The 11394-nt window shown below is 39.9% G+C and overlaps 1 protein-coding gene across 1 annotated transcript; it reads left to right on the top strand.

Annotated features, from left to right (window-relative positions):
- The first annotated feature begins 418 nt into the window (after positions 1-418).
- Positions 419-10141, top strand: NSMCE4A (NSE4 homolog A, SMC5-SMC6 complex component). Its single transcript, XM_068689051.1, has 11 exons — positions 419-858; positions 1773-1853; positions 2439-2569; positions 3656-3807; positions 4810-4909; positions 5836-5926; positions 6564-6658; positions 7723-7771; positions 8807-8901; positions 9437-9528; positions 10054-10141. The coding sequence occupies exons 1-10, from the start codon at positions 561-563 to the stop codon at positions 9518-9520; spliced, it is 1176 nt and encodes a 391-aa protein (XP_068545152.1). The 5' UTR covers positions 419-560; the 3' UTR covers positions 9521-9528; positions 10054-10141.
- The last annotated feature ends 1253 nt before the right edge of the window (positions 10142-11394 follow it).

The raw sequence follows: 11394 nt of genomic DNA, 5'->3' as shown, positions 1-11394 counted from the left end.
GAGTGGTGGAGTCACCATCCCTGGAGGTCTTTAAAAGATGTTTAGATGTTGAACTTAGCGATATGGTTTAGTGGAGGACTGGTTAGTGTTAGCTCAGAGGTTGGACTGGGTGATCTTGAGGTCTCTTCCCACCTAGATGGTTCTGTGCTGTGCCCAGTGGGGATGCTCAGTCAGGTGCCTGATCCCTTTGCCCGCAATTTTTACCTCATCTTCCCCTCAGATATCAGAAAAGCTCGAAAGCAGATGAAAGATGTGGCGGTATTCCCCACGGATTTATTCCCCACGGCTTTATTTACCACAGCTTCCCACCCCTAACCCCAGCCAAAGCTCGGAGCCCCCCCTCAGCCGAGCTGCGGGGCAGGTGCCGCCTCTGGGAGCCGCCTCCATTGGCGTCGCCGCGCGGGCGGCTCCCCCTGCCGGGGCCGTTCCGCCATAGCCGCCCCGCTCCCGCTCCGCCATTGAGGCTGGGCGGGAAGCCGCCGCCGCCCGTTGCTCCTTCAGCTCGGGCCGCGGCCGCCATTTGCCGCCGCGGGGGCTCGGCCCCTGCCTTGCCGGCGGCGATGTCGGAGGCGGGCGGCAGCGGCGAGCCCTCCCCGCGGGGCTCCGAGCCGGGCTCCGGCCGCTTCTCGCTGCCCCTCGCCTCCCAAAACGGCTCCGCGGAGCAGCAGCGGCGGCGGCGGCGGCTCTCCAGCAGGCTCGGCCGGCCGCCGGCCGTCGGGGAAGACGAGGAGGAAGAGGAGGAGGAGGAGGAGGAGGAGGGAGGAGGAGAAGGGCCGCGGAGGGCGGAGGGCAGCGCGGACGAGCGCAGCAGGAGGCTGATCCGCAACCAGTACCGGGAGCTGATCTGCAGCGTGCAGCGTGAGCGGGGGGCGAGCAGCGGGGCTGGGGGGCCCTCACCCCCCACCCACCCCCCCCAGGCCTTCTGGCAGTGCTGGGGGGGCTCCTGCCCAAACGGGAGGATGGGTTTCGGCTGCTGCCATGTGCAGGGGTTGTGTGTTTGTAACGTAATTTGGTTGGGACCCTTCCCGCTCGAGGAGGCGCTGCCGGGTGGAGGAGGATGTGGTGTGGGTTTCTGCAGCCTCGCTGTGTTTGTAGGGCTGTTTGATAAGAAAACACAGAACAGTTTGTGGATGGTGACTGTATATATATAAGAAAAGCAACTGTGTTATGCCCAGGCATTGAGCACGCTCTTAAACGAACGTACATAGCTGTTGGGAATTGCACATCTCAAAGCCTTGTTAAATTGTACTCGCATCATTACACACAAGTAAGTTGTTTCACCTGGTGATCTTCAGAAATCACCAGGCATACATTTTTCCCTTTTTTCTATATTTATTTTTTTCCTGGAAGTCCCTGATTAATGTGAGCGTGTAACATCAATGACACCAAGAAGGCACAGATACAGGTGTTTAGCTGGGACTAACAGGAATCAGATCCACAGGGTTTTGAGCAATTAAATGAGTTTTGGAGTGGGGAGATTGATGCACGTACCTAATACAACTTAAGTAGATGATACAGTTCCACGTAAATTCAGCTGCATGAATCATATTCCTTTGAAGTAAATGGAAAATTGCCCATTCAAACCAATCTAATGCATTAGCATTAGTAAGAACAGAGGCTAAAAATCTTGCAGTGAATGTTTGACTATATTCCATATATGTTATTTATAAAGGAATATGAACAAGACAGTTTTGAGTAAGGAGTAAGTATGTATTTCTTGATGCTACCATATTTAAGTAATTTAGGATTTCATTTGTGTCCTGTCCACCTAGAAAACCGTGAGGATGTGCTGAGTTCAAAAAGCAACAGACTGACAGAAGCTTTGGAAGAAGCCAATAAACTGTTCAGTGGAGGTAAAACAAATTGTGTAGTCCTTGTTAGATGTGATTGCTTGAGTAAATAAAGTCTTAATAAAAAAAATGGCAAAAAGATGAAGTTTATATCCAAGTACTTTGGCATAAAAATTAATGTATAACCCGAAATAGATTAGTTAAGCTGAAGAGGAATTGTTTGAATAAGGTTATATGGGAAAACAAATCTCTCTTTTTTAATGTTTATTTGCAGTTAGAAATGCTTCTTGCTTTATGTTGACTTTCTAGGAAAACATACATAAGTAGTACCCAAGATATTAGTGTAGGTAGGCTTGTTTCACTTGGAGAGAAGCAAAAAAAACTGTCAATGAAATACACTCTTGATTTTTCAAGATAACTTGTTAGTTCTCCATGCTTGCCTTTGCCAGGCTTATCCTCTACTTTTTCTTTTTTTTTTTTTAAATGTAAATATGAGTATTCTGTAAGAAATTGCACTACAGCCTGCACTTGAATTCATTGCAATAAGATGATTTAGAGAATATCCTGGGTATAGAGCTTTGTTTGCTAAATTTCATTGTTTCTGGCAATGGCTTGTTATTAATATACAGCCTTTTTCTTCTGTAACAGTTTTGTGTGCACGAGAGGCTGCGCTGGATGCTCAATTTCTTGTCATAGCATCAAATCTAGGAAAGGAAAAAGCTAATGAGTTGCGCTCAGAGATGACAACATTTGAATCACTAACATTTGCAGAAGACTTGGTAAGTTCCAGACTCAGAATTTACCAGCAGTTTTGCTAGAGGTTTACCCTTTTTGTTATAGAATCATAAAAAATTGTCAGGCAGTACCTGACAGTTCTGATATAATTTAAGTCTTCCCATGAATTTCTTTGATTAACTCTGTGGTTAGTTTTGTTAACTGTTTTAAATCATGGATTCAGCATTTCCAATTTGCATAGGGGAAAATCTTACCTTGCAAATGTAGGCATCTCCTCTGCCCCTGCTACTTTATCACGGTTTTGTCCGTTCGTGCTCTTATGATAGCCTTTTATGCTTTCTTTTACTGTGTTCAGTAGTTTCACATTAGTTAACTAATGTCTTTATCTTGTCCAATGCTACATTTGTTTTTGGATGAAGTTTTCAAGGTCCTTTGTGACTCATAGAATGGGACTTTGTGTTATTTGGACATGTAGACATGCCATGATTGACTGCTTTAATCATGGATGGATGGAAGAATGGATTCACAACAGCATTGAAACATTCTTCAAAACATAAAAGGCTGTGCTTAATCTCTAACTTTTGTTGTCATCTGTAATATAAGAAACAGGTTAATTGAGGGAGGGGAATGCATTTCTTTTGTTCTAATGAAATACTGGGAAATATAAGACTGATGTATACTTGAAAGTTTAAGATCTCTTGAAATGAGATTTAACTTCAGTCCCCATTTTCTTGCAGTCCATGCATTTCTCTTACGTGGTGTTTCTGTTTTGGCTGACTTCTGTGAAGAACTACAAGTCATTCACTTCTAAATGAATATATTACATTGCTAAGTACTAAGACTGGATTTTGTCATTTAGTTTATATAAAAATGTACCTAAACTTAAGGATTTAACTCCCTTTAATCAAAGGGAATTACATATTAGACCATGTAGCTCTTGATTGCATGTGTCAGAAGTCTGCATGTGCTTTTGTTTTCACTTATCTTCAGGAAAGTCAAGGTTCATTTGTTATACAGTGATATTAAATACTAATTTAGCAGGACAGACACCATAATACAGTATTTTACCATTAATCTGTCTACTCATCTTTTGTGAAGCGAATTTTCATTACAGTTTTTTTCTTTTGTAGCTAACATTCATGGGTATAAACCGTATAGAAGTAGATGGAAATGATAGTGATACTGAGAACGTTTCAGCTGGCTATTTACCTAGTAATGCCTGGCATAAGCTGGGAGAAGAAGCAGAAAAGTACTTCAGAAGAGCACCTTCTTTTCACTACATGTAAGTTTATTTAAGGAAGTACTGTATACTGCGGCACAGGCTAATGGCCCTTGTTGGTGTTCATTCTAAAAACCAAATTTCTTACTTTTAATGCCCTGGTCTTGAGTAGAGTTTAATCTCTGATCACAAAGTGTCAACAAGAGCTTCTACATGGCATCTGTTCTTCTGGTATGGTGAACTCCTTATCTTCAAAATTTGTCATGATATTTGTTTGATTCTGTTTTGGCCTGGATACAAAAATATCATATGTGTATAGCAGGGGTAGCAAGGTACGTCTGTTTTACCAGTTTCAAACTAAAACCAGAAGATGTAAGTGTCCCTCTTTCCTCTGAAAGCTGACTCTTCTCTGACTCTTCTGTCCCTTTTCCCTCCCTGTACAAGCTGTAGGCAGAAGTACAAATTGTTGTTTCTCCCTCCAGACATTTACAGACGCTGATGAATGGTCTTTCTGTATCTTTCATGGTATTATGCTGAGGAGACCAGCACAACATCTCACGTCTGTGTTAATGGGTTGTCTTTTTAGAACCTTGCTTCTTGCTCTGCCTTCAGAAGAGAAGCCACCTGATTACTTGCAGGTGGCCATTTGTAGGATCGGTGTCATCTCTCTCTTTATGCTTCAGGCAATCTATTTAGTAGGACTTTTTAGCTGCTGTGACCATTAGTCATTTGGCTTATAGCCAACACTTCAATTTCAATCTCTCAAAATCAGCCTACAACAGCAGGATCTATTTTTATTAAATTCTCAGCAGTAGAGTTGGCAGAATATTACTCAGTTGTCTATGCTTCTGCACTTCTTCCACTCCCTAATTTTAAGAAATTTGCTGGATACAATAATATGATCAGATACTGTACTTGATATTGGAATGCTACTTGAGATATTTCAAATTTATGTTTCCACTTTCAAGATGAAAGTTCCTGTGTCCATCTCTTCTTATCCAAGGTCTAAATTCTTTTTTTTTTTGAATCTTTTTTTGATATGTATATTCTTTTTATTCTGTTCAGGTTGGGATCTTTCAAGTCTGATCCTCCTGTACCGAGGCAACGGATTGAGAGGCAGAAAAAGGCTGCAGGAGGGCAAGAAAAACGGGCAATGCCTGCTCAGGTTTGTGAACTGTTACCTTTTATTAATGAATTGTATGGCATTACTACTTATCAAGAGGTGTAAAATGCCCTGTCATACCTGCAGAACTGTGATAAAATGCAGCAGAGAAAGATCTCGATAGTGTGTGGTAGTGCTTTCATCAGTTTTAAGAGAGGAAGATGATGATAAATGTCTCATAAAGAAAGATAATTCCCAGCTTACTGAGAGTTTGCAACTCTGGTAGTATTTTTACAAAATTCTTTTGTTTCTGAGATTCTTCTGTGTCTCTAAGATGTCAATACATCTTGAAGGGGAAAGAAGTTGAACTGATAAATAGAAAAGGACATGATAAATATTCTGTATCGTGGCCACTTGCATAGTTGGCCATGTTCCAGATTGAAGCACCTGGAACAGTAATCATCATCAGGAGAGACCAAGACAAATTCACATGAGTTTATTTGCTCTGACATGTATTGCATGGGGGAGGCAAGGAGTAAGTAAACTTCTAGACAAAACCAGGGCAACATGAAAACTTAGGTGCCTTTTCTAAGGGGAGAAACAAAACAAAACAAACAAACAAAAAAGCACAGTAACAGCAACAAAACCTGTCTTTCTGTATAAATAAACTTACTCGTTAAACCCTCAAGCTGTGTCCCACTAGGGCTGACTTAGTGATTCAGTTCCACAGAACTGTTTGAAAATAGAAGAGCAGACCTATAAATAAGCTCAAACCATATAAATTGTGACCTTTCAGTTTGATGTTGTACAATGTGAATTTTATTCCCAAAGCACTTCATAAGTTGTCTCAAGCTTGCATTAGTGTCTGTAACTGCATGTGTGGCATAGAGAGAATTTTCTTTTACATAACGTGTTCATAAAAGGACCATTTCATATTCTTGTCTTATAACAGCAGTTATATTAAATGAAATTATGATTCTTTCTTCTAGCTAAAAAAAATGGAGGAGTCTCATCAGGAAGCTACAGAAAAAGAAGTAGAGAGGATTTTGGGATTATTACAGACTCACTTTAGAAACGATCGTAAGTATAATTCAATTTAGCTTTTATCTCGTTAATTTGAGAAAATGAGTACTCTTAGTCATCCACAGTGTTGTTAAACTACAGAAATAGAATTAGATGGAGCTACCAAGTAGAAATCTTTGTGCTGAAGGTCACGTACTGACTAGATACTCTTTATGGCACTGATCAGTTGGGGTTTCATATAATCACAGAATAGTTGAAGTTGGAAGGGACCTCTGAGAGTCATCTGTTCCAACCGCTTTGCTCATGGAGAGTCATTCGCTTAGGACCATGTCCTGGTCTTGAACATCTTCAAGGATGGATGTTCTGCAACCTCTCTGATAGCAAAGTTAAATCTGAAATCCTACCTACCCTCTTGTTAGTAGTACAAGTCTTTCCTTTTTTTAAGAAAGAAATCAAATAGTGACATACTTAGAAATTGGTGCATATACACGTGCACGCCCCACAAACAATGGAATGAAATATTCTCTGGGAACTATTTCTGGACGTATGCAGTTGGGAATTCAGCATTGTAGTAAAGTTATCATAAACATTTACATAGCTTTTAAAGTGAATATTGATGTTAAGTTTGTGTTCACATATGTTGGCTCTATGTACACCACCTGTTCTTTTAACTAACCCATTTTTATATCTCCAGCTTCTACACCTATTTTCTTCTTCGATCTTGTGATTGATCCAAACTCTTTCGCACGCACTGTGGAAAACATCTTCCACGTGTCCTTCATTATAAGGGTAAGGCAAGACATGTTCTTGAAATCTTAATATAAATGCTGGAACTATATGGAAATCTTGATTTGTTGTTTTGTGTGGTATTGAGATATTAGGATTTAAATATTTGGATTCCTGACTTGTTTTCCACAAGCGCTCTATATTTTGGTAATTAAATAAAAATGAAAATAGGCTGTTTTAACTAGATTTTTTTCTTACTATCCCAGTCAATTTGTCGACAATAATGAAATTTTTGCTATCAATGTTCTTTTAAAAAAAGGATTCTAGTGTACATATACTACTATAGATTATAGAAGAGTGTTCATGGAGCATAGAAGAGTTACTGAGAGTGTTTTTGTTTTTTTTAAAGTATTAATTACTTGATTAAAAATGTCCTTTGGTTAGCACACAGTGGCAAGAAGCTTATTATGCTGCATAATAAGGTTTAAACATTGAAAAGTCAAAGGGTATAGCTATTTTAGACTTTTAGCTCTGTTTTAGACTTTTTATAAAATTTATTCATGAGTGAAGTTTTGGAGATTGTACTTTTGTACTGTAAGATCTTGGTAATTGGCATTATAACTAGCTTTCAGTTTTGTGCTTTCATTCTCATTCCTGCATCTTCATTGACTTGGTTAAAGGTTGTTTTTCAACTGAGTATCTTGGTATTTATTTTCTATATAAGGTTGTTTTGCAATATATTACGCTACACTTGATTCCATAGATTTGTGTTTCAAACTGTAATTTGTCTCTAGTGAATAAAATGTGTTTGTTAAATTCAGGAAGAGGGAAAAAAATAAAAATACATTTTGACCAAATTCAGGGGTTTAATTGAATGCAGTGATCCAATCATGAAGGACTAGCACAAGTATATTAAATGAATTATAATGATTTTAAAATCAAATTTTTATAATCCAGCAGTCATCACCTGTCTGATAGTAACTACATTCTCCTTGATTAATTCTGTAATTAAATATATTTTCCTATTTTGTTCAACATAGGTATTTATTTCTGGTAATAAAATATATCAGTGCATTATAGCATTTAGATTTAATATCTGAAATCTTAAATCTTACTGTTTTTTTTAGGATGGTCTTGCAAGATTAAAGCTGGATGATGATAAATTGCCAGTAATAGGTAAGTCTTGAAGGGATGCAAGACACGGAGTCCTGATGGCTCTTGAACAGGAGACCTTTACTGCTCTTTTTCTCTACTACATATACTTTCCCCGTGGCCCCATGCACTGTCCACATGCCCAAATCTGTCATTCAATTAGTTAGAGACCCTCAGACATGTGCCTCAAGCCAGCCAGCAATTGGCCACTGCCCAAAGCTCGTCTTTAACTCTGTAGCCAATTTACTTTATCTCAACCTTGCTCAAGTTTTTGTTTCTACCACTTGTTTCCTCATTATCTCTAATTCAGGGACATGTAAAACAGTGCGAAGCCACTTGCGAATTCCTTTCCCTTTCCCACAAAGTCTAGCTTTAAAAGACTAATTTCTTTTTTGAAAAAGTAGCTATACCTCGTGTGTTCAGCTTCAGGTATATGGTTAGCTGCAACAGCAGAGATCTGGGATTAAGCAGTGAAGGTAATTGAAGGCTTGAAGAAATTTATAAGAGTAATCAAAAAGGTTGAGACTCTTTAAACATATAAATCAGCTTAACAGACTTTATCTGTATTTCTATAAATCAATTCAATTAATAGAAATTAAAGGTTATTCTGATACCTTGTAAGTAATAATTAACAGTAATATGAATGCTGCTACACTTTGAGAAGAGAGATTTTGCATACAGGAGGTTTCCTTTCTCTAAGTTAAGAAGTGCTGCAATGTGAAAACAGCTGGAAAGGAAATGCTGTCCTATGTTGAGGTCTGCAGTTTATATTTTCATGGGGTATCAATGAGGTTACAGTTTGGGATTCCACACATGGCTAAGCCCTTAGGCCCTTCTGGGACTCGTAAATTTAGAAACCAACTTTTTTAAATCGGTAAGACTAACGAAACTTCCTGAGCAGTGTATAGTACAGGCTACTGGTAGAAAGAAATTTAATGGAGTGTGTATTATTGAAATTAATCTTTGTATTATTGATACTAAGCTTTGTGAAGCTTCTGTGGTCCTAAAGGAAACTGATTTAACAACTGTAACATTATGAAAATACAATATTTTGAACAGAGCCCGTAAAAGACAATGAAGGAAGAAAGGATGATGACCATAGTAATCGAGCACGGAACCAAGTTGTCATTTCCCTGAGCCATCAAGAATGGAAGGTATGAGATAGCACTTGATAATTTTGATTTATTTATGTTTTTCCCCAAAGCGTAAGAACACATCCGAGAGCTGTGCTGATAATGTACTCACATGAGCACAGGTGGATTTTATCACTGCATTTAATTTCATGGATTCTAAAACAACTACAAATCTAATTGGCATTTTTAACTGCAAGAAAACTGGGAAGTGGCACAGTGATTTCATCTTTGATCCAAAAAGCCCTGTCAGTTCAAGAGCTTTTAACTTGTGCAGTGACTCAATTTTCCTGCTTTATGAGGACTACGTAACTACAGAATGTTTCTTCCCTCATGTATGATGTGCTCCTACAGGGGGTGTTTGCTATTTTTCAGTAAATCTTTCATTAAAAGTTTCTTAGTACATTTCTCCTTTGTCACTCCATGTGTAGGATAGGCTTAGTCATGTGAAGCAGTGCTTTAGTTTGAGAAACTTTGTTATTTACCAGACAGTAGCTGCAACTGTATCGAAATGAATTAGCTCCTGCAACTTACTTACCCTTCTGTCATTTCTATCTAGGAAATTATAGAAACATTTGAAATAACAGAACCCATGATCAGCCCTCCTTCCTATAGTAATGAAGATGAAATGGAGATAGATTAATTCTTCCAGTAAGTTTTTTTTTTTTTATTTTTAATGAACAAAAACAAGCATATAGTGCATGCGTTCCTTGTTAATGCATAAGAACGGCAGAGAAATATCTGTGACTATGTATGTAGAAACAGTATAAGCAGGGTAATTGTGTAACATTCTGACTGTTTCTATATTTCTGATCTCTTCTTGCCACAGAATGTCATCTAGTCTGCTATGTGGTAGTTAACTGAAAACGTCTTTTTTTTACATTTGATAGTCAGTTTAGTTTTACAGTTCAGTTCATTTTTGAAATTCAATATGGGTACCTGAAACGTAATGCTGTGAAGAATCATAGCCTAGTTTCTGTGTTTTTATTTTTTTTTTAACACACTCACAGCTGATCTTGTTAAGAGTAGTCTGAAGAAGGGCTTAGGGAAGCAGAAAGGGAAGGCAGTCTGCTTCCCTCCAAAATCCTTTAAACAGTAGGACTGAATTACTTTATCTCAACTGTGTGGTGAGTAAGGTAAACCTCACTATTTTCTGTTTTTGTTTTTTCCCCCCAGGTGCCTTAAAGAAAAATATTCTAAAATGTTACCTTCAAATAAGATATGATATGTATATATTGTAATATTAAATTTATTTTTATTGGAACATTCTGGTACTTTATATAAGCTGTATTGTTTTCACGTGACACAGTTATCATATCCTTTCAATTTATTATGGCTCTATTTATGGCTTTCTGTAAACTTTATTGACGCTGCTAAAAACTTTCATAAAGATGAAATGCTGCCCCCCTTCTTTCATTCATCGTCTCTCACCGATAACAGCCTGCAAGGGGAATTCACATGGAAAACCATCTCTGCTGTGATAATCTGTTCCTGACCACCCTCTGGGTGCAGACCCTTTCCCTAACCCCCAGCCTGACCCTCCCCTGTCCCAGCTCCATGCCGCTCCCTCGGGTCCTGTCGCTGTCCCCAGAGAGCAGAGCTCAGCGCCTGCCCCTCCGCTCCCTGTGAGGGAGCTGCAGGCTGCCATGAGGCCTCCCTCCCCTCAGTTTCTTTTTCCTCCAAGCTGAGCAAACCAAGGGACCCCAGCCGTTCTTCATATGTTTTCCCCTTTAGACCCTTCCCCATCTTTGTAGCCCTCCTTTGGACACTCTCCAATAGTTTTACATCATTTTTATACTGGGATGTCCCAAACTGTGCACAGACCTCAAGGTGAGGCCACACCATTGCAGAGCAGAGCAGAACAATCCCTCCCTCAGCTGGCCAGCAGGGCTGTGCTTGATGCACCCCAGGACGCGCCCGGCTGGCCCTTCTGGCTGTCACTGCACACTGCTGCCTCACATTCAACTTGTCACTGACCAGAACCCCCAGATCCCTTCCTGTGGGGCTTCTCTCCAGCCTCTCATCCCTATCTGTACATCCAGCCAGGGCTGCCCTGTCCCAGGTGCAGAATCCAGCATTTGCTCTTGTTCAGCTTCATGAGGTTGGTGATCATCCAGCTCTCTAATTTGTCAAGATCTCTCTGCAAGGCCTCTCTACCCTCAGGGGAGTCAGCAGCTCCTCCTAATTTAGCATCACCTGCAAACTTAGCATGCATTTGTGTCCTGCATTAAATCAATTATAAAAAAAGTTGAAGGGAACTGGCCCTAAAATAGAGCCCTGGGGAACCTCACAGGTGACTGGCAGCCAGCCTGATGTAACCCCAGTTACTGTAACCCTTTGAGCTTGACCCGTCAGCCACTTATTCACCCATCATATCATGTACATGTATCTCTCTAGTTGTATGCTGGACATCTTGTCCAGAAAGATACTGGGAGAGACAGCATGAAAGCTTTGCTGAAATCCAAAAAGACTACATCTACTGGCTTCCCTTGGTCAACTAGGTGGGTAACCTCGTCC

Source organism: Anas acuta, chromosome 7 (assembly GCF_963932015.1).
Source record: "Anas acuta chromosome 7, bAnaAcu1.1, whole genome shotgun sequence".
Taxonomy (NCBI): Eukaryota; Metazoa; Chordata; class Aves; order Anseriformes; family Anatidae; genus Anas; species Anas acuta.
This window is presented reverse-complemented; position numbering and strand designations above follow the sequence as displayed.